The sequence below is a fragment of the Myxine glutinosa genome, chromosome 12 (genome assembly GCF_964187855.1).
Source record: "Myxine glutinosa chromosome 12, kmMyxGlut1.1, whole genome shotgun sequence".
In the NCBI taxonomy this organism is placed as follows: domain Eukaryota; kingdom Metazoa; phylum Chordata; class Myxini; order Myxiniformes; family Myxinidae; genus Myxine; species Myxine glutinosa.
Genome location: NC_136272.1, coordinates 9,056,665 through 9,079,618, shown reverse-complemented (window position 1 = coordinate 9,079,618; position 22,954 = coordinate 9,056,665). Strand labels below are relative to the sequence as shown.

Genomic DNA, 22,954 nt, shown 5'->3' with positions numbered 1-22,954 from the left:
AAATCAAATTTGGTGCAAGTATGTATAATGACGTAATAATGTGGGCGGAGTCTATCGGTGACGTCGAAGCGTGTCGCCCTCGTCCTTTATATGGATTGGCCTGGTGTTGATGTGGCGCAGGCATGATGGGCCGAATGGCCTCCTGCATCTAAATTTCTTGTGTGTATGGACAGAGTGTGCGAAGGCCGAGTCGTGTTCCCTTCAAGCACCTAAATCAGAAGCCACAACGGCCGGCTCAACGTGGCCATTGAAGGACGGCGTGCTCCGAGATGCTGCACGTCCGTGGGTGGAGCGAATTGTTATTGTTTATTTTTTCACCACTACTGTTCATTTATTTAAATACGGTACCGGTAGTGATGAATCTGTTGTCGCGCTTTCATTTGCTGAAGCTTCTTTACATTTCCCGGAACCACGAGTTCAGACCGTTTCGTGGATTAATTAATTAACTCCATCCAAAAATTAATCGCAACGTCGATCGTTTTGTTTCATGAAGTTCGTTTTTTAAATCTTTCTGTAAAATATTCCGAAAGACATGGATCGATTGAGGAATGGCGGGACGATGAAGGTGCCGGTGAACGTCCGGACGATCGTCGATGGCATCGTGGGAATCGCGTCCAGGAAATACAGTACATTCCGCGCGGGATCCCCGTCCGAGACCGAGGCTCACACCTGGTGATCGTCCGAGACCGAGGCTCACACCTGGTGATCGTCCGAGACCGAGGCTCACACCTGGTGATCGTCCGAGACCGCGGCTCACACCTGGTGATCGTCCGAGACCGCGGCTCACACCTGGTGATCGTCCGAGACCGCGGCTCACACCTGGTGATCGTCCGAGACCGCGGCTCACACCTGGTGATCGTCCGAGACCGCGGCTCACACCTGGTGATCGTCCGAGACCGCGGCTCACACCTGGTGATCGTCCGAGACCGAGGCTCCAACCTGGTGATCGTCCGAGACCGAGGCTCCAACCTGGTGATCGTCCGAGACCGAGGCTCCAACCTGGTGATAGTCCGAGACCGAGGCTCACACCTGGTGATCGTCCGAGACCGAGGCTCCCACCTGGTGATCGTCCGAGACCGAGGCTCACACCTGGTGATCGTCCGAGACCGAGGCTCCCACCTGGTGATCGTCCGAGACCGAGGCTCCCACCTGGTGATCGTCCGAGACCGAGGCTCCCACCTGGTGATCGTTCGACGGGTCTTCGACTCGTCACGTGGTGCAGCCGCGATCCTCGTGACCTGTCGCGAGCAGTGCCCACCTGGGGCTGACGTACCATTGAAAGCGGAGGTTTCCTTTAATTCTGTTGTATCCGGTAGGACACCTGGGATTCTGTCTCTTGAAGAAAGAATCATGTCGAGTAAGTAATGGTGGTTTATACATTTATTTATTGATGTTATTGTCGACCATCATCACCTGGTTGCTCTTCCTCCCGTTCACAAAGATCTTCGGTCCATTCCCTGTCACCATCCATGGTCATAAGGTGTCCCCTTCCCGTCGCCCCCAACCATAAACCAACTCCTTTCCCTCCTGCAATCCCACTGACCGATCATGGTTCCGACATCCCATCTGTCTTGTTGTCCTCGGTGCTTTCCTTCGCTCCCGTCGGTCATGGTTCCTCAGCCCCTTCAATGCTACAAGCTTATTACCTCTGAGGTCGAGGTGCCCCCCCTCCCCACCCCCTCTCCACCAGTCATTGGCCTCATGGTCCCTCGGTCCCTTCAATCCTGCAAGCTTAGTACATATGGTCCATAAGTCCGAGGTCATGGTTTCTGTCTGAGGCCATGGTCTCTGTCCTAGCTCATGGTCTGTCTGAGGTCATGGTCTCTGTCCTAGGTCATGGTCTCTGTCCTAGGTCATGGTCTCTGTCCGAGGTCATGGTTTCTGTCCGACGTCATGGTCCCTATCCTAGGTCATGGTCTCTGTCCTAGGTCATGGTCTCTGTCCTAGGTCATGGTCTCTGTCCTAGGCCATGGTCTCTGTCCGAGGTCGTGGTCTCTGTCCACGGTCATAGTCTCTCTCCGAGGTCATGGATCTCTGTCGTAGGTCATGGTCTCTGTCGTAGGTCATGGTCTCTGTCCGAGGTCATGGTCTCTGTCCGAGGTCATGGTCTCTGTCCGAGGTCATGGTTTCTGTCATAGGTCATGGTCTCTGTCGTAGGTCATGGTCTCTGTCCGAGGTCATGGTCTCTGTCCGAGGTCATGGTCTCTCTCCGAGGTCATGGTCTCTGTCCGAGGTCATGGTCTCTGTCCGAGGTCCCTTCAATCCTGCAAACCACTGACTAGGTCCAATAGGTACTTTCCCACTCGCCTGTCAGTCCTTCATGCACGTTGCTTAACCTTAGCGCTCGTTTGTAACTTCATGAATTGATTGTTATTCCCCACAATAGTCGATTAACTTGTTAACGCCATCTTGCCAGCTGTTTAAAGCTCTATCGCTCTCGACGACGTCAATCCCCTTTACGTTTCCTTAATTTCTCTTGCAGGACGACCACCTGTTGCAGCTCCTTCTACTGCAGGGACAACTGCACCTGCGGTAAAGCAATATTTTTGGATTATCCGAATATTGTACATTTAATGTAAAGCATGCTCTTGAGGCCCTTACCACCTCCCTCTTCCTGAACCTGTCCCCAAGCCAATTGATATTCTGTGAGGTTGGTCTTTTTAACCGAGGGAAGGTATATGGAGTGGCGTTCTCCCAGATTATTGGATTAATGCTCAATCCCATGGCGTGACTTGTGCCGAGCTCCTCTTTTGGCTTTCTTGACCACAGGAGAGCAGGTGACTTCCCGATATCCAGCAGCACAATGGGCACTGTAGTTATTGAGGCTTTGAAAAGTGGATCCTTTTATTTATTTTTATTTATTTATTTTGTATACAAGATCGAGGCTCGTGTAAGAGTTAACATTAATCACAAAAAGACAAACTGACACATAAAACATATGATAAAGGGAGCGGGAGACAAGATGGGGAGAGAGAGGGATGCACACAAGTACAACATTTGAGAGCAGGGACATCGGGAGATCTGTGGGGGCTTGGGGGGTGGAGGCATGGGAAGGGGGCGGGGGAGGTGGGAGAAGTATAAAACACAAGGACACTGCTAGAACTTCCAGGAAAAGTTGGTATTTCAAAAAAGTGGATCTGGGGTGAATCAACAGGGGTAGAAAAGATCAAGGTTTTGGAGGGGGAAGATGAGAGATGGTGGTGAACAGCTGTTTTAAAGCTATGTGAATGGAGGAATAAGCACATCTGTACTTATCGTTTGATAATAACCATGACCAATTTTCCTACCCATGGTGATGCCGGTAGCTAACGCAGACCCTTTGCTGTCCTGTGATCCTCAGCAAACGCCGAGCCATCCAGCGTTCGTGGGATACAATCCTTACAGTCACCTGGCATACAACAACTTCAAGCTGGGAGGGCAGCCAGGGAGCAACACCCGAGCGATGGTATGTAATACATAAATTAAAAAAATTAAAAACGTAGTGAATGAAGGTAGAGAAGTAAATGGACGTACACATGTACTGGAAATTGCCATGTCCATGGATATTGTATGTATGCTTGTGTGAGATATATATAAATAGTACTAGGAAGAGTACCTGTCCCAAGTGAAGGGGAATAGCTAGCAAAAGTATCCGTCCCCAGTGACGGGAAACAGTTAAGTTGAATATATCAATTAAAACAATGCTTAATGGACTTTAAAAAGGTCAATTGTGTTGCACTCATTGGTTCATTCAGAGACAAAGCTCTGAGCTACTTATACCACCCACCGCAAAATGGTGGTGCAACATATAGGGCAGTGGATGTTGGATTTGTTCAAAAGGAGGGCAAAATATCTTGGTTTATCTTACTATAATTCACCAAATGTCCGTCCGTCTGTCTGTCAGTCCCTGTCCGTCCGTCTGTCCGTCCATTCAAAGGTACGGCAAAAACGGCTGAACCGAACGCAACGATATTTTGGGTGGGTAATCCTGGGATCTCCTGGAGTAAAATAGGCTATATTGTTTTTCCAATTTCAGCTTTGGCCTCCAGCATTTTCAGGTTTGGACTCCCGCATAATGTTATTTTCCCGGGTGCTGCACCGATCGCTGCACGGCTGCACCGATCGGACTCGGTGACCTCGGACAAAGACCTTTTATAAGGACATGGGTTGAATCCCTGCTTGAGAGAATGCCAACCCCCTCCCCGCCATCACGGCCGTCTCTCCAACTCACAATCTCACGAGATATGCGGAAAGGGCGACCCAAAACCAATTATCTTCTTTTTGATTCGTATATAAACATCATTAAAAGTAAATAATGACCTCGGCCAAATTTCAAACGACGTGGGTTTAATCTCTACATGAGAGAATTCCACATAGCTATTTGGGCGGTGTATAAGCCAACAGATCGCTGTCTCCAATGATCTTGCCGAGGCCGTAACACCTATCGGCTCAAAATCCTTTTAACTGTTGACTTGGTCGTTTTTACAATGAAGGAAACATTAACAATGTTGTTAAAAGTTTATTTTGTGATTGGAGTTATGTTGTTTGGAATGAAAAAAAGGGATATCGAGTTCAAGTGAATGACGACATGCCGTGATGGTTTCTACTTTCTGAACGTGAACTTCGCGGAACGCCATATGCAGATTCGCCACGGACCCACGATCGATGTTTCTATACGTGAACGTACCCGTTTGTTTGTGAACGGGTATGTTTTTCATGGAAGTCCTTCACGAACTTGCTGTCCATGCCTGATGTGCGACTGAAGGTGCTACAGGAATGTGGAATTTATTGGTTTCATGCTTTAGCATTCGCCGTATCTGCATTGCCTGTTTGCTTCTGGCCTCCCACCCGTGCGTAGCATCTCACTAGTAAATCAAATTTGGCTTCAAATTTACTCATGCCTGTTCCCCCTGTCATTTCAAAAGTGAATGTTGAGCTTTTCAAATACAGCGCGGGAAGCGGTCGCTGTAAACGGGGGACAGACAAATGCATGGGCAGACGCCACCATTCACAATATATAATAGGTGACTTCCCTTCCAAGAACCTTCAACACAGAAAGAGACCATTAGGCCCATCAAGCCTGAGGCAATGGTTGGCAACGTATGCCGTTTTTGTATGCAGAGTCAGAGCTCATGGAAGCACTAGAACACTAAACGGATGAGGACGCAACAGGACAAAATAAACAGTAGTGGGAGGGTGGAGGGTGGAGGGGGGGGGGGGGGGAGGAGGTCGAAACGGGATTCTAAACATGAACGGATTGAAATGTTGACCGGGATTTATTTGATGTGTTTCAGGCGTAAATGGGAAATGCACAAACCTACAGTTTTTGCTTCAGAAATAATAAAAACCAACTTTTTGCGATGTACGATGTATAAGCACAGCCTCATTCACTTCCCAAATAAAATAAAATAAAAACACGGACAGTGTATCGGCGCAAAACGCTGACCTGATTGCTCGATGCCTCAAAAAATAACAACTCCAGGGTTTTGTAATGAAACCAAAACATTGCTATTGCTTATAATTAATACATTGTGTTTATATAGCTTGGATTGATTCCATTTCCACTGGACCATAAAGGAATTATCCTATAGGCTGGCAGGCTTAAGGCCTGCGGCCTACACAAACTGTGTGCCTCAAAACGCCTGTGACAGCGATCTGTTCCAACCTTTCGACATTTGATGCTTTTAATGGTCTCTGTTGGTCTTTTTCACCCTGAAGAGTAAAGAGAAAAGTTATAGGGAACTCAGGGGTGACTGTGGATATAACACTTCTGTTTGGAGCAATTTTACCTCATCCCGTGAAGCCTGTTATTTAATTATATTGGGTTTAAAAAAATATTTTTTCCCTAAATTTTTTTTACGATTTCACTCCAGCTTCAGACATAATTATTTAGGCATTGAGTTCCGTTCATGAGTAAAAAAAAAAAAAAAAAAAAAAAAAAAAATTTGAATCAGATGTCGAATAACAGCATTTAATAAGCCTACCCGATAATCTTGCCAGGAGCCAATCACAGTACACCTAGCCTCACACAGCCAATCAGCATAACCACGAACGGACAGGTATCCTTGTCATGTGTATATATATATATATATATATTGTTACAGACACGACTTTGATGTTAGGGTGGGCCGAGCGGAATGGCCGCCGTGTCCGCACAAGTTACCCGATTATACTCGAACGTTTGCCGAGTCGCGCTACGCTAAATCAATTGAGGAAAAGGACACAACGGCTGGGTTAAAATGACACGACACCAAGGGTTCAGTTCTCAAGACCTCCGGAGGAGGTTATAATATTGCGGAAGGTCAGATTACAGGGATGAGAGGGACAGCATAGAAAGATAGGCACTTAGACACACTTATCTTATTCCCGACAGACCACAGATAAACAGGACAAAACTGACTCACACGGGGATTGATGGCAAGGAAAGCGGGCAGTCGATGGCTCAAGGTGCACTCTTGGCTCAAGGACAGAATCGACCCGGTCCGGTCCAAAGATGCGGGGAGGTATCGTCGCGCTGGGGGTGGCGTCCTTTGCTCTCCGTGGTTCAGGCGCATCTGATCTCACATCCGGTAAGTCGCTGCGTATATCCGGCGGGGAGTGACACGCCCTCGGCTAGTTAGCTCCGCCCCAGATGGAATCGGTCCGCCCTTCTTATCGGGTGCGGGGGGGTTACCGGCTCCGCCCTTGACGAGGAGCTGACAGTGAGCCCCTTCGTGGTAACCCCGTCGGAGCGCATGGTCAATGGCGGCTAACCAAGCCGGTGTGAGGACGCACACTCCCCGCACGCCGTTGTTGTAGTTGTTGTTGTTGTTGTTGTTGTTATTGTTGTTGTTTCATGGGGAAGATGGGAGGAGGTATGGGGAGGTCCTAAACTCACTACTGGTGCCATATAATCACATTCTGGTGCAACGAAGAGTCAGAATTAATGGAAACGAGTCCTTAACTGACATAGACTAAGAATAACTAGCAAGATGTCCGAAAGTTGTCTACGTGAGATGCGGTGGACCTGGGCACGACATTTAATGGGGGAAAAAGGGGAAGGTCGGTTCTACAGAGTGTTATTTACAGGCAATGGGACTAGGGAATGGGGGATTGGGGATAGTTGGGGAGTATTGGGGAAATAGGGGAGTATTTACAAGCGGATATTGAGGCCAAGTCCCATATCCGCAACATTGCACCCTTCTCTACCCTCGGGGCGTCCCGACCCGATAAATTTTTACCTATTTTAGTGTGGCACTCAGATGTAGTTCCCTCTACTATTAACTCTACCCTGAGTGCGACAGTTTTACAGATATTCACAAATGAGTAAATATGTCCCCCTGCGACGTTGCACCCTTCTCCTCACAGAAACACACCCACAGGATAACCGAATCCGGAAAGAATTCGCAAACTAAACATACAGCCGGTAGGGAGCATTATTTACAAGACTACGCTGATATTTACACTACGATCCAGGACCTGTTTTTGGAGGAACACATGCAGATGTTATGCATAGAGAGAGCACGCATGCCAGCATCGATACACCAACCCACGAGTGCTCTGTGGCCTACGGCCTTTAATAATGTGCAGAGCACCCCTTCCCAGCACCAAAAGCACCACCCCATCACACAGTCAGCACCATCCGGTGCAGTCACCATTGTTCAATGAATAAAAATAAATTCAACAACCCCTAACCCTGCAGGTGTCTCTTGCTCTTCGTGTGGTGCACTTGGCCTTCTTGCCTCTTTCAAAAAAATAAAGAAAGGCGCCAACCGCGTCCATTTCTTTATTGTGGCCGTCAGGGGGCCAACTATAAGTGGTTCACCTGTATGGCATAGGTGCCACGTTGACCCATAGGTCCATCCACGGGTGGTGCTTGGCCGCAAACGAACTGCGGTCCATTGTGGGTGGCCACCAAAATTGCGGTCCATATGGTGTATCGATCCGTGTGGCAGCAAGCAGCGAAAGTGCAGGCCCACAACTGCGGAGCCAGCACCTCTCTCTCCTCTCTCTCTGCCCCAAAGCCAGATCCTCGGAGGTGGGAGACAAAAGAAGCAGACAAGTGAGTAAGGTGGTAAGGGCGCAAAAGTGCACGCAATGTAAGGTAATGCACACTGGGGGCACATGGGAACCAGGTGAGACAGGTACGTTCCTACCGTACGCTCCCCCCCCCCCCCCCACCAGGTAACCTACATGGCCCCTCCCTTACCCCTTACTGTATCCACAAAACACAACACTACCCATAAACATCTATTTTACAAATCAACAAACATCCCTACTGTCTTCCCCGTTCCTCCCATAAACCAAATTCGTCTTCTCTCCCTCCTAACCAATCAAATTTGCCATTTTCAACTCTCATCAAAATTTGCCATCTCCAACTCCACATCATAATTTGCTATCACCAATTCATCATCAGTCCCTCCTAGGGAGGGAGAGATGGAATCACCCCAATGTCTCATCCACGTCGTGATGCGTCTCACAAATCCACAGCAATCTCATTTCCTGCAACAAAACAAAGAAAACACAGGTGTGGAGTCATCATCATCACCACAGGTAAGTGGCTGCGTATGGTGCGACAGGTTCATCAATCCTAACTATTTCCTAAATGACTTTAACAACTTTACATTACCCGGGGTCTTTCTCCTGCCAAACCATTGGCCCTCTTACACTATGGGTTCTAAAAACCAATGCCCATTGACCAAACTGTGGTGCTTTTCAATTTGGGGTCTCACTCCCCCGATTCATCTCCCGGTGCCCTCGCACAATTTCTGGGCTGTGGCGTGTACCTCTCCCAGCGGGTCTACCCACCTGCACACCTCCACCACTGCAGTTGCCTCCGAGCTTACCTGCTCCTTACCCTAACCTAACTACCTGGGGAAGGCCCTCTGGCGCTCTCCCCACTCGGTGCCCTCTCTGGCACTGGGCTACCCGGGTCCGTCCTCCGGATCCTCGGGCCCCATCCACAACTCTACCGGCTCCCAGAGCCCACCTGCGGCCTCACCTGGCCGACATCCTCACAGTGGTGGAGTGCCCAACCAACTACACACACTAACAGGCTACACGCCCAGCCATTTCCACAACACTAATGCACCCATCCGCAATACCATTCTGCAACCGCACCACAATTTCCAATATCCAACCACAATTTACCTATACCCTCTACCTAACACTTACACTACCCGCCCCGGGTACTCGTGAAAGGGGTCCACTCTTCCCCCATCCACACCTTCGCACCATGCACACCACTCCGTACCACTTACTCCAACTCTCTCCACACACCTGTACCTGCACACCTGTGCTCTCACACCTGGTGCCACCTGCACCCTTCTCTCCCCAAGCGCATTCGCGCTGATCAACACACTCACTACTCATACACTGCTCCACACACCTGTCCAATTGCACACCTGTGCAATCACACCTGTTCAATCCTCACACACACGGCATCATCTCAGCTAACTACTCCCCTCTGAAACTTGCGCTTCCCAGTCGTCCCTTTAAACTATTGCGCTCCCTCGTCATTATCATCCACACTAAACTACCTGCGTCCCCACTACAGGTATCAGTCACTAACTAAACTTAACGTTACCTAATGTCATCTTCGCTAGATCCCTATCAATATAACCTAACCCACCCGGGCTAGTTTTCACTGCCATCACCCCGTAATCTATTGCGCATTTGCCCCCCATGGGAAGGGTGGCAGGGATGCCACCCTTACCCACTGGGCCTATCGCTCCTCAATCCCCCAGTCCTCTGGCACTAATAAGCCCCCCTTATTCAGAGGTACTGGGTCCCGCCTCGGCATCTAAAGCCGAGGCAATCCACGGGGGCGCCTGCTCGCCGGTGTAAGGTCTTATCCGGTCGGCGTGGACGATCCGAGGGAGGGCTCGTGGCCCCATTTTGATCTTACTGACCACGTCACAGATTTGCGACAGGACGACTCCTGGGCCTTGCCAGGGGGAGGTGAGCTTTGGGCACCTTCCCTTCCGCCTCCGGGGATTAAAGAACCAAATCTTCATCCCCGGAGCGTATTGACTCCCCTGGCTCCGGTCGTCGTACCTGCGCTTCATCTTTTCCCCCGCCAGATGGAGTTGGCGGCGGGCGAAGGCATGGACTAGCTCCATGCCTTCCTCTAGGTGACGTGCGTACCCCTCCCTCGGCGGGTTAACCACTGTGTCTGGCACGGGACCGCATAGCAAGTCGGCGGGAGCCCGTAACTCCCGCCCATACATAAGCAACGCTGGACTGCATGCGGTGGCCCCGTGCTGGCTGGTTCGGTAGGCCATAAGCAAATAAGGGAGATGTTCGTCCCAGTCATCCTGACGGGTGGCGGTGAACAGTGCCAGTTGTTGGATTAGAGTTCGGTTAAATCTTTCCACCATCCCGTCAGATTGAGGTCTTAAAGGCGTTGTTCTGGTTTTCCGAATTGACAGGAGACTGCACACATCTTTTAGCAATTTGCTCTCAAAATTTCGTCCCTGGTCGGTGTGCAACTCCTGTGGAATCCCATGCCGGCACACAAATCCTTCCACGAAGGCCTGCGCTACCACCCCTGCTTCTTGGTTGGGGAGGGCGTAGGCCTCCGGCCACTTGGTGAAATAGTCCATTACAACGAGGATATACTTATTACCTTGGCGGGTGCGGGGCAGCGGTCCTAGAATATCCATAGCCACCCGCTCAAGGGGGGCCCCCACCTGATGTCATTGAAGGGGGGCCCTCATCCTCCGTGCTGGTCCCTTTTTGGCAGAACAGGCTTCGCATCTCCGACACCAGTCCTGTATGTCGCGCCCCATATTCACCCAATAGAACCTCCGGCGGACCCGAGATATTGTCTTTGTCCTGCCCAAATGGCCGCCGGAGCGGGTACCATGCACCTGTTGCAATATGACGTTCTTGAATTTGTCAGGGACTATCACCAGCCAGGAAGTTCTATCAGAGGGAACCTCCACCCACTTGCGATACAAGATGTTGCCTTTCAATTCCAGGGTCTGCCACTGAGCCCAATATGCCTTTGTTTGTGCCCCGAGGGGGGTGACCTCTTCCCCCTTTGGTCTTTGCCCCAATTTGACCCATTGGAACACCGGCCCCAGAACAGGATCCTCCTGCTGGGCCGTGCTCCAAGCCAACTCTCCAAATTCTTCGTCCGCGGTTAGTGGCAAAATTGGCCCTCTCACCCGGGTTGCCCGGACAACGAGGGTCGGGTCCGAATCGCCCAATTGTTCCCTCTCCTCGTGTCTCGCACAAAATTTGCAGTTTTCCCCCAGACAAGGACGCCGAGAGAGTGCGTCCGCATTACCATGGGCCTTCCCGGCCCTATGGGCCACATCAAAATCGTACTGCTGCAACTTTTCCAACCACCTTGCAATTTGGCCCTCCGGTTCCTTGAACCGAAGGAGCCATTGCAAGGAGGAATGGTCAGTTCTAACCAAAAATTTCCGCCCGTACAGGTACGGGTGAAAATGGTTCATGGCAGCCAGCATGGCCAATAACTCTTTGCGAGTGACGCAATAATTTCGCTCGGGCCTACTTAAGGCCCGACTATAATAACCAATCACTCTCTCCACGCCCTCCTGTGTCTGAGACAAAACTGCGCCCAATCCTTCCTGGCTCGCATCCGTGTCCAGGGTAAATGCCCCGTTGCTAGTGGGGTACGCTAGAAGGGGTGCGGATGTTAGACACCCCTTCAATTTTTGGAAGGCCTCGTGGCACTCCCGTGTCCAATTAAATCGCGTCCCCTTCTCCGTAAGCCGGTGGAGGGGACGGGCCAACTCCGCAAATTTCGCCACAAAGCGCCGGTAGTAGGAGCAGAGTCCCAAAAATCCCCGCACCTCTTTGATGGTACGTGGTGCGGGCCACTCCTCTACCGCTTTAATTTTGTCTGGGTCCGTTTTTACCCCCTCGCGGCCGATCACGTGACCTAGATAGGCCACCTCTCTTGCAAACAAAGTGCACTTACTCGGGTTCAGCTTCAACCCTGCCTGTCTGAGGCACCCGAACACCTGGTCCAAATTAGCTACTGCCTGGGGGAACGTTTGGGCATGTACCAGGACGTCATCCAGGTACACCAGGCATGACTGCCATGGCATGCCGCCTAGTACATGCTCCATCAATCTTTCAAAGGTGGCGGGGGCGTTACACAAACCAAACGGCATCACAGTAAACTGATACAGTCCCTTACCTGTGGAAAATGCCGTTTTCTCCTTCCCTGCCCTATCCATTTCCACCTGCCAATACCCACTCTTGAGGTCCAAAGTTGAAAACCAATTTGAGCCCGCAACGGCATCGAGGGTGTCATCAATCCTTAGCAGGGGATATGAGTCCTTGAGTGTCACGTTGTTTAGCTGGCGATAGTCCACGCAGAACCGCGTGGTCCCATCCTTCTTTTTGACCAGCACAACAGGTGACATCCAAGGACTTCCCGAGGGCTCGATCACGCCTGCGTCGAGCATTTTTTCAACCTGCTCGTCAGCTTCCGCCCTCTTGCTCCAAGGGAGCCGTCGGGCGGCCTGACGAATAGGCCGGGCCTCACCGGTGTGGATCTGATGTTTCACCAGGCCCGTACGTCCAATATCCTCGGTGGACAGGGAGAAGAGGTCCAAATGGGACCCAACCAGTTTGTGTAAGGCCTCCCTCTGGGTACCTCCCAACTCTACGCTACTACGATTTACCATCTCGCAAATGGGATCGGGCCAATTCCTACTTGTTATTGAAGGCTCCCCCCGGGGTCGGCTCGGCTGGACGTTCTCGCCCCTCACTGTCGCGACTTCCTCAACTGGGGTGCAGCCAGCTACCCTCGTGCCCCTTACTATAGTGCGTGGTTCTGTACTCATATTTATTACTCGGACGGCCACTACCGGTCCGTCCGTTTTTACAAGGGTGCGGCCCACGATTAAACCCGGTATGGACTGCGCTGCCACCGGTTCGACCAGGCCGCAGGACTCCTGCCATGTTGGGCGAGCTGCCCACCGGGCCGGCACTATCGCCTCGGCCCTTGGGGGGATGGTCACGGCCTCGGAAGCCTCCAGCTCCGCTCTCTCGGCCGTGCTCACTCCCCCTAACGGCAGCTCTTCTACTCCCACCTGCAGGATCCCCCGGCACAAGTCGATTTTACAGCCGCTGGCAGTCAACAGGTCCAACCCTATTAAACATGGGTCGCACACCTCCGCCACCCAAACATCTATCTCCCTCCTTACCGACCCTAACTTGAGGGTCACAGAACCACGCCCTATGATCGGGGCCGTTACCCCGGTCGCAAGCTGCAAACTATAATTTTGCAGGCGCTGGATCTTATCCCAGCCACCTGCGCTCGAATCAAGGACCACAGGGCTGATGATAGTGGCGCTAGCTCCTGTGTCCACTACGGCGTCTACCCCCACGCTGGCAATTTTGCATCTAATTGTCAGGCTACCGGTTCCAATTTGGCCACAATAAATGACCTGTCGCGTCAATGAGGGCTCTCCTCCATCCTCTGCTGCCGAACACCGCCCTACGTGCCCGACACCTTCTAGTTTCCCGGGGTCTGGCGGGGGGGTGTCTGGGGTCGGCTAACCCGCTCCCCCCTGGGCGGAGTTGAGGACCTCAACCGCCGGGGATCATCCCAGCGCGCGGCTCGACAGTGCCGCGCCAGGTGACCCAGACGGTTGCAGGTATAGCACCTCACCTGATAAGGTGCTTGCCTCCGGAATTCCAAATTTCCCCCCCTGTAGGTCCGAATTGGATTACCCGCTCGTGGTCCACCGCGGGCCACCTCCGGGGCCGCCTGCCATGGTCCAGGTCCTGCCAGGCGCTGGTCCACCAGCCTCCGGACCATGCCCGCCAGGTCAGGACCCACGTCGTGGGCGGGCCCCCTAAGGGGTCCGCCCTCCATCGGGGGTCCCACCTGGCGGACCGCCATTGCGAGACGCTCGCCCCCCCGGGCCAGGGGCCTCGCTGCTTCCCAACGGGCCGCAGCGTCAGCCGCCTGGCTCAGAGTCTGCGGGCGCCACATGGCGAGCTGTTGCCGGAGCTCAATGTCCGGGAGGGCCTGGATAAAATGGTCCAGCGCCAGGCTTTCCCGGGAATCCGCTGCCATGCTAGCATGTGCGATCCCCACTGCGCGGCGAATGTCGTGGGCAAGTTCCCCGATGGCTTCCTGGGGCTTGCGCTTTTGCAGCGCGAGCTGAGCTTTAACAAGCTCGCTCTGCTGTTCTATGCCGAATCGATTACTTAGGGCGTCGCGGAGGGCTGGCAGGGTGAGAGCACCCGCTGGTAATGCCGTCAGCACCTCCGCCGCCGCGCCGCGCAATGCGGCCACCAGGTGTACTCCACCTTCGTCCTCACCCCAACCGTTGCCCTTACACACACAGTCGAACTGCGCCAGGTACGCGCGTAGATCACTCTTGCCGTCATACGGCGCGAGTGGGACCTTGTGGGACCATCTCGTATGCGAGTCGTTGCCCGCCTGCCGGAGCCCGTGCGTCGCCCCTTGCGGGGTCAGCGCGGGGCCGAACCGGCCGGGCCCCCACAGTACATTACCCCCAAGGGGCTCTCGTGCCTCCCCGGTCCCTCCAACAACTACCCCTGTTGGTGTCGATGCATGGGTCACACCTCCGCAACCCGCTACCCATTCCATACCACCACAACCTTGCTCACCCACATCTCGCACCTCTCGTTCCATACCCTCCGGACCAGCCATACACCTCACTCGTGGCCTCTCACGAACATCCGGGTCTATCTCGACCCCCAAGCTTATTAAATCACCTGGCGCATCATACGCACGACCATATTGGTCACCACTTACACCGGGTCCTCTTTCTCTTCGCTTCTCCTCCATCACCTGCGAATCCCTCATCCGGTTAATGAGCACATCATCACGATCCGAACACAGACTTTGGACCAATTCTTTTACTTCCTCCTTTATCTCTTTCTTATCCTCTCTCCGTCGCTTCTTAATTTCGCTCACCCCTTCTTCCACTTCTTCTAATTTTTGCTTCACCTCCTTCATCTCTTCGTGCGCCCCTTTAAGTTCTTCCTCTAACTCCACTTTATTTTTTTCTATGTGCTCCCGCACCTCCCGCTCTTTAACCTCCATCACCTCTACCACCTTGTCCATTTTCCTCGTCAGGTCCTCATGTACCGTCTGACACTCTTTTTTAATTACCCCTACGTCCTTTTTCATCTCCTTCTGTGTCGATTTTAAACCCTCTATTACCGCTGTGTTCTTCTTTACCTGGTCCCCCAACTCCTTTTGTCCCACTGTCAGTTGTTCTACTCCCAGCGTCAACTCCTCTATACCCCCTTGCAATTTTACAGTCCCCTTTCTCACCTCCTTCTCCATGCGCTCCTTACAGTGCCTCACCTCCTCGCGCACTCCTCCGACCTCCTCACTCACTCCTCTTCTGATCTCCTCTCCCATCACTTGCATCTCCTGCCCAGATGCCACCCTCATCTGCTCCATTTCCTCCCTGTGAGCATCCAGTTTGGTTTCTACCCCCATTCTGACCCCCTCTATCTGCTGCCCCATTTGTTTAACTTCCCTTTCCGCTTGGTCCCTCATGTCCCTCAATTTGCCTTCCATACTGTTTTCTAACCCCTCTACCCCTTTTGCATCCCTTCCATTTGATTCTCTTGAGCGGCCATTCTGTTTTCTACCCCCATTAACCCCTCCTGTATTTCCCCTAATCTATCGTCTAATTTCCCAAATTTCTTATCTAATCCCTTAAAATTATTGTCTAATCCCTTAAAATTATTGTCTAATCCCTTAAAATTATTGTCTAATCCCTTAAAATTATTGTCTAATCCCTCACTGGTACCCCTCACTTCGTCCCTCATTACCCCCAATTGCTCACTCTGAGCCCTCGCTTCGTCCCTCATTACCCCCATTTGGCCCTCCAATCGCTCACCCATTTGTTCCATAAGGGCCCTCATTTGCAGGAGGAAAAGGTTCGAATCCACCAGGGGCGCTGCCACGGTCGCGGGCGCGGTGACCAGCGAGGCGCCATTTTGTGCGTCTGCTACCCTCGCTGCTTCGCTCTCCTCACGTCCCTCAATTTGGTCCTGGACCGACCCTGCCTCACTCTCCACTACCGGACCCCAGCCGACTTGGTCTGCCATAGCGCGACTTTCAAAATTCGGGTTTTTATTTCCGTATAACAAAATCAAATTTCGCCGTTATAATTTCGTCGAGCGCGGGAAACGCGCTCCGGATCGAATTCTACCTCCCCAACACCAATTGTTACCCTAGTGGTACAATTGGTGTTCCAAAATTTGGGCCTAATAAATTTAGTCCCAGGTCCGAATCCGACACTCCTGACACCAATTGTTACAGACACGACTTTGATGTTAGGGTGGGCCGAGCGGAATGGCCGCCGTGTCCGCACAAGTTACCCGATTATACTCGAACGTTTGCCGAGTCGCGCTACGCTAAATCAATTGAGGAAAAGGACACAACGGCTGGGTTAAAATGACACGACACCAAGGGTTCAGTTCTCAAGACCTCCGGAGGAGGTTATAATATTGCGGAAGGTCAGATTACAGGGATGAGAGGGACAGCATAGAAAGATAGGCACTTAGACACACTTATCTTATTCCCGACAGACCACAGATAAACAGGACAAAACTGACTCACACGGGGATTGATGGCAAGGAAAGCGGGCAGTCGATGGCTCAAGGTGCACTCTTGGCTCAAGGACAGAATCGACCCGGTCCGGTCCAAAGATGCGGGGAGGTATCGTCGCGCTGGGGGTGGCGTCCTTTGCTCTCCGTGGTTCAGGCGCATCTGATCTCACATCCGGTAAGTCGCTGCGTATATCCGGCGGGGAGTGACACGCCCTCGGCTAGTTAGCTCCGCCCCAGATGGAATCGGTCCGCCCTTCTTATCGGGTGCGGGGGGGTTACCGGCTCCGCCCTTGACGAGGAGCTGACAGTGAGCCCCTTCGTGGTAACCCCGTCGGAGCGCATGGTCAATGGCGGCTAACCAAACCGGTGTGAGGACGCACACTCCCCGCACGCCGTTGTTGTAGTTGTTGTTGTTGTTGTTGTTGTAGTTGTTGTTGTTGTTGTTGTTGTTGTTTCATGGGGACGATGGGAGGAGGTATGGGGAGGTCCTAAACTCACTACTGGTGCCATATAATCACATTCTGGTGCAACGAAGAGTCAGAATTAATGGAAACGAGTCCTTAACTGACATAGACTAAGAATAACTAGCAAGATGTCCGAAAGTTGTCTACGTGAGATGCGGTGGACCTGGGCACGACATTTAATGGGGGAAAAAGGGGAAGGTCGGTTCTACAGAGTGTTATTTACAGGCAATGGGACTAGGGAATGGGGGATTGGGGATAGTTGGGGAGTATTGGGGAAATAGGGGAGTATTTACAAGCGGATATTGAGGCCAAGTCCCATATCCGCAACAATATATATATATATATATATATATATATATATATATATATATATATATATATATATATACACACACACATACATATACAGGCACGTCAACAGCCAGCCCGGGCCCCGAGGCAAACAACCCCGCTGACTCCCACGCTTTCTCCCTTTTATAACTTTTTATGGAACTTTCTTTAATGAAAAAAAAAACTTTTTAAAAACAAATGGTCACTTTTATTTAACCGTATGATCAAAAATAAAGGAGATAGCGGGACGTTTGGACCAATCGAGTCAATTCGCACCCTCGACTGTTGAACACTATTTCTCCATAAGATTGGCAAAAAAATACGTGAGAAGATGGTTAATAATTTTTTTTGGCATAGCGGATACAAACCAATTTCTTTGTAAAGCACATTTCTGGTTAATAACCATTTTCTGTGAAGTTTGAAACTATAGAATTAATAGCGGTAAATGTTGTTTTGTTTCCGGTGAGGATACCGGCAAGGAAAGCAAAATCGGCTTCTGGGTTTAAATTAAATGTAACTATGAGGAAGTGAGGATGAGCCGATGAGGGGTTCAACCGTACTGTTTAAAACAAATCACAGGAGAAGTTCGAGCCACTCGACGGACGCGGGCCCTTGTTGAGGAATTTAGACCTGAAGTAATTGATGAATCAAGAATTCAATGTCCAAATTTTTGTCAGAAGAAGGATTGACAAATTTGAATTCCCGAGGAGGATCTCACTTTTGTTTCCAAGAAGATACACAGTAAGAAACAATAAACCCTTTCCAAACAAGAAGAACACACTGCAAGATACACGTCAAAATCCTAAAGTCAAAATCCTGAGCATTCTTCTTATACTTGTGAAGAACCAAGAGAAATGGGGCTGGGGGTTGAGGACAGGGAGGAGCTAAATGGGATTGGTTGCATGAAGAAAAGGGGGAGGAGGGCGGTGGGGATTGGTATGGGTGGGAGGGATAGAGCATTGGAGATTGGTCGAATGAAATATGGGTGGGAGAGATAGTGCAGTGGGGATTGGTCGAATGAAATATGGGTGGGAGGGATAGAGCAATGGGGAAATGCAATTCGATAGGTCGAGTGAAATTCTGGTCAGACATCCCGCTGAGTGGGGAGACATTAGGTCTGCATATTGTTACGTGTTCCTCCCCGACCCCCTGGTCACGATGTACCTCTGAGCCCCGAGAGGAGCCACGGCAGAAAAAATGTGTTACTCCGTGTCAAAATCAACAGTGAAACCACACCAATGATTATAAACGAACAAATATTGTATTAAAAATCACACAGGAATAACGATACAACCAATGGCAATCAAAAGTACACTCAATACATTTTATGATGGTACCATCAGCTAAAGTAAGATAAGTCACTGCGCTCCAAGTGAGTGAAAAAGGAACACTCCTCAATGTCTCTATAACTCAAAGGTGATCCCCTCCAGTGAGTGTCAGAGCGAGATCGAATCGAGACCCGGTGAACGAAGCACGAGGATCAAAATGGCTGACGGCTCTTACTTGAGACGAAGCGACCTGGCGAGGATTCTTCAGAATCTCCACGCCTAAACCTGACTACGCAGGTTTCTCAATCCTCCAGCGATAACACCTATCGCAGGAAATTCCCTCCAAGGAAACTCAAAGTTCACTCGCGACTTTCGTTCGATAACGCTCGCTACGGAGCTGGAAGCCACGTGTCTTGTCCGACTTCACTCGCCACGCCTTCCTCTTCTTCTTCCTTTTCTTCCTCCTCGTCGTCGTCCGGTTCCGGTTTAATTTAAAACATTAATTCTTTTTACCTTTTGAAAACAGTTCATAAACAATAAACCTTTGGAAGACAATAATAGTACATAGAATCAGAAATATTTCAAGTGGAGGAAAACCCCAACAACGGAAGTGACGAATCCGTAACAATATCAAATCTTCTTAGAGGCACATCTGTTTCCCATTGTCCCTACTCGACATCACGGAGCCAGAGACTCGTTACTCGTGTTTTATACTACAAGGACATATGAAAGGTCACTTACTTACGATGTGAATGTAAAAAACAAAACTTTATATCTGCTTGCTTATTAAACTTCTAAATCTAATGTTAGAAATACCTGAATGAGTTTTGCAAACACATATCCGTAATTCATTCATCTTTAACATTATTGTTTCACAGGATTTGAGCATCATATAGACACAACTTAGAACTTTTCAATCCACCGAGATTCAGGTTATAACTTCAAACCTGCATGTTATTTAACTATCCTGACAATTCAGTAGACGTCTGTAATTTTAATTATTGCCTTTGGAAAAAGATTACTGGGAACCTCACCCAGTTTTAACTCAAAGTGCCAGAGATAACTCCCCTACTGAAGCAAACTTGCATGCAATAAGGAAGTCCTCACCCAGGAAGTTGCAGATTTAGTCATGAGCCCGACGAAATTCAGCCTTCAACTCGACGAGACCACCGACGTTTCGAATTTGATCCAGTTCATCTTATTTGTGCGTTATGTCAAAGGAGATGAGATCAAGGAAGACTTTCTGTTCTGCAAGCCTCTCACAACAACGACGAAGGCAGCTGACGTGAAGAAGCTTGTGGACGACTTCTTCAGAAGCAACGGCCTCTCATGGAACATGGTGTCTGCAGTTTGCTCGGACGGAGCTCCAGCGATGCTGGGATGCAACTCCGATTTTGGAGCGCTGGTGAAGGCTGATGCACCACACATCATCGTCACGCACTGCGTCCTGCACAGACATGCGCTGGCATCAAAAACCCTGCCTCCAAAACTGGCCAATGTTCTGAAAATCGTCGTTGAAACTGTGAATTACGTGCGAAGCCGTGCTCTGAATCATCGCATCTTCAAAGAGCTGTGCAATAAAATCGGCTCTGAATTCGAAGTGCTTCTCTACCACTCTAACATTCGATGGTTATCACGAGGGAAGGCAGTGAGCCGTGTTTTTGCCTTGCGTGTAGAATTAGCCCTGTTTTTGCGAGAACACCAGCATTGCCATGCAACGCACTTCCAAGAGTCAGAGTTCATCCTCGCCTTGGCGTACTTGGCTGACATCTTCGACGCACTCAATCATCTCAATTGCCAGATGCAGGGTGGTGGAGTGAATGTCATTGAATCTGAAGAAAAGCTGAGCACTTTCCGAAAGAAGTTACTCTTGTGGAGGTGGCGAACAGAGTACGACAACTTCGCAAACTTTTCGCTACTGGCCGAGTGCGTGAGTGGGATCGAAGATGAGTCTGAAGTTGGAGGCACTGCTGTACCGGGGGGGCTGAAGCAAGCGATTGCCACGCACTTGGATGAGCTGGGAAAGTCATTCGACGGCTACTTCCCCGACCAAGAGCAATACCCAGCATGGGTGCGGCAGCCGTTTACTTTCGACGTTGCAACGGCAGATGTCAACGACCAAAACCTCGACGACCTCATCGAACTTCAGCAGAGCCAGACTCAACAACAACTCTTCGGCACAACAATGCTCTCAACGTTTTGGTGCCGCCAAAGGGAAGGGTATCCTCACATCGCCAAAAATTGCCCTTGAGATCCTCATGCCGTTCGTTACAATGTATCTCTGTGAGCATGCGTTTTCGAAACTGGTGGACATTAAAACAAAGAAAAGGAGCAGGTTTGCATGCGAAAATGATTCGAGGGTGGCCCTTGTCAAAACAAAACCACGCATTTCCCAGATCGCCTCCCGAAAAGAAGAACAGAAAACGCATTAAGATGCAATTCTTCTTAATTTTTTGGTCAAATTTGAGGGGTTCCGTGAGTGTTCGGTGGGTTCCGTTAGGGTTCGGCACCTTTAAAAAGGTTAAGAACCACTGCTCTAAGGCATGGAAGAGTTTGAATGCCGACAACTAGTTGACAACTGGCTGGATCATTGATGCGGCTGGCTTCGTGAAGAGTTGCTATCACGTTATACCAGTATTGGTAGGCTTATGGGTGCGGATTGACTCGTATTGGCATGTACTATTGACACAGACTCGTATTGGCAGGGCAGATAAGCATGATGTTTTATATGTTAACATCATACCTCTCTGCCCTGCCATCTCCTTCAATACTCTCGGATGTTTATCGGGCCCCAAAGCTTTATATTCTTCCGTCAACTCAAAGACTCCAACTCATGTGAAAATCCCCAACTAAAGGCCTAATCCTGGCACACCGTCCATCCGAGGGACAGCACACACATTGACGAATCACCCTGCCTGCACCACACTCGGATGACAGTTCATAGCTGGGTCGGGATTCAAACCTAGGCTAGACAGCTCAGAGGAGAGTGTGCGTACCTCCAGGCCATCCTACCAGCCCTTACCGCATGCTACTAAATAAAATAATAAAAAACTTCTCTATTTCTTAAAATACGTCGTTTTGTCGAAAAACGGTGGTTAGAGACTAACCCATCTCACTTATTCTTAAACTTTCTGAATTGTGAGATCAAGTGGGTATGAGGGGTTTGTTTATCTGGTGAAATGTTAATATTTCATCTATCACTCATTTTGGGAACTCAAATGGTTAGTGTCATGTTAAAACTTGATGTGACGGTAGATCTGGCGGTGACGTCACGGCCGGCATTTTTGCAGAGCTCGGGTAATTCAAAACTTGCTACGACACCGCTGCCCACTACCACACGATACTTATGTTATGTGTCTGAATGACTACGCTTTAGGCCTTTAATGTCCAGTGTAGTTTGATTACCTTTAATGTTTCCGAAAAGACACGTTCTGCACGTTGCTGCTCGTATTCCGCAAAAGTATTCTCCTGATTTGGGTAAATGTTGAGAATCCTCCAATTTCCACATTTTAAAAGCATTCCTGTATATTTAGGATCTACAGCTATTGTAGTTGGCATTCATGGACTCAAACTGTGAGGTTGTGGTCTTGTTGCTTCTCTTTCCTTTGTGGACGTTTCATTTTGAATGTATCTACAAAGTCAGCTTGTGAAAGCATGTTAGGCCACAACGTCAGGAAATGCTTTAAGGGATCTGTGATTGACCGCATGCCTCTCCTCATCTCGAAGATCCATCGCCATCCTCACCACCCCTATTACCGTTGTGCTCGGCAAGTTGACCTTTGTTGCATGTGTGCACCCAGACGTTTTTTAACCATTGCTATTGACTGTGCATGATTGCTTATTTTAATTTACATTTTTTGCTGACCGTGCCTTGTGCTTTCACTCGAATGTTGTAACCTTCTCTATACGCATGGCTGTGCCCTCAATACCTTCTTTCCTAGCTCCACCGGTCCTGCGAGCTTGTGCCCGCGATCACACATCCTCACCTTTCATCCACATTCCCCACTGCCATGCCTCCCTACCCCATACACAGATGTCCCAGCTGTTGTCGGCTAGGCTGCAGTATGATCTAACTGGCAGGCATTTTCGCGACCCGTTGTTGGGAGCTGCATACTTCTGTCATGGACTAGTGAGTCCCGTGATGTCTGCCTTATTGTTGCCTTGGGCCTTTGAACTGGACTTTCCACCCTATTAGCTTCAAATAAATACTCCTTAGCTCATTTTTCTGGGTGATTACACGTTACGGTCAGCTGCAAGGTGATGGGTATGGTATTTATACTGTAATGTCCACCTACCGTCCTCGTCATGCCTCCTTGTCTGCTTTCTTTCACCTGCCATTGC

General features: G+C 50.1%; 1 protein-coding gene across 5 annotated transcripts in view; it reads left to right on the top strand.

Moving 5' to 3' along the window:
- The first annotated feature begins 447 nt into the window (after positions 1-447).
- LOC137438246 (SWI/SNF-related matrix-associated actin-dependent regulator of chromatin subfamily E member 1) overlaps positions 448-22,954 on the top strand; it is a 76,965-nt gene continuing 54,458 nt past the window's right edge. For 4 of the 5 annotated variants that reach the window (XM_068133335.2, XM_068133333.2, XM_068133334.2 and 1 more), the window contains exons 1-4: positions 448-1,357; positions 2,483-2,532; positions 3,341-3,445; positions 22,647-22,742. In XM_068133335.2, coding sequence (XP_067989436.1) covers positions 1,351-1,357; positions 2,483-2,532; positions 3,341-3,445; positions 22,647-22,742 — 258 coding nt within the window. In that variant the 5' untranslated portion in view covers positions 448-1,350. The remainder of the gene's footprint in view (positions 1,358-2,482; positions 2,533-3,340; positions 3,446-22,646; positions 22,743-22,954) is intronic. The other variant, XM_068133337.2, reaches the window with a different exon arrangement.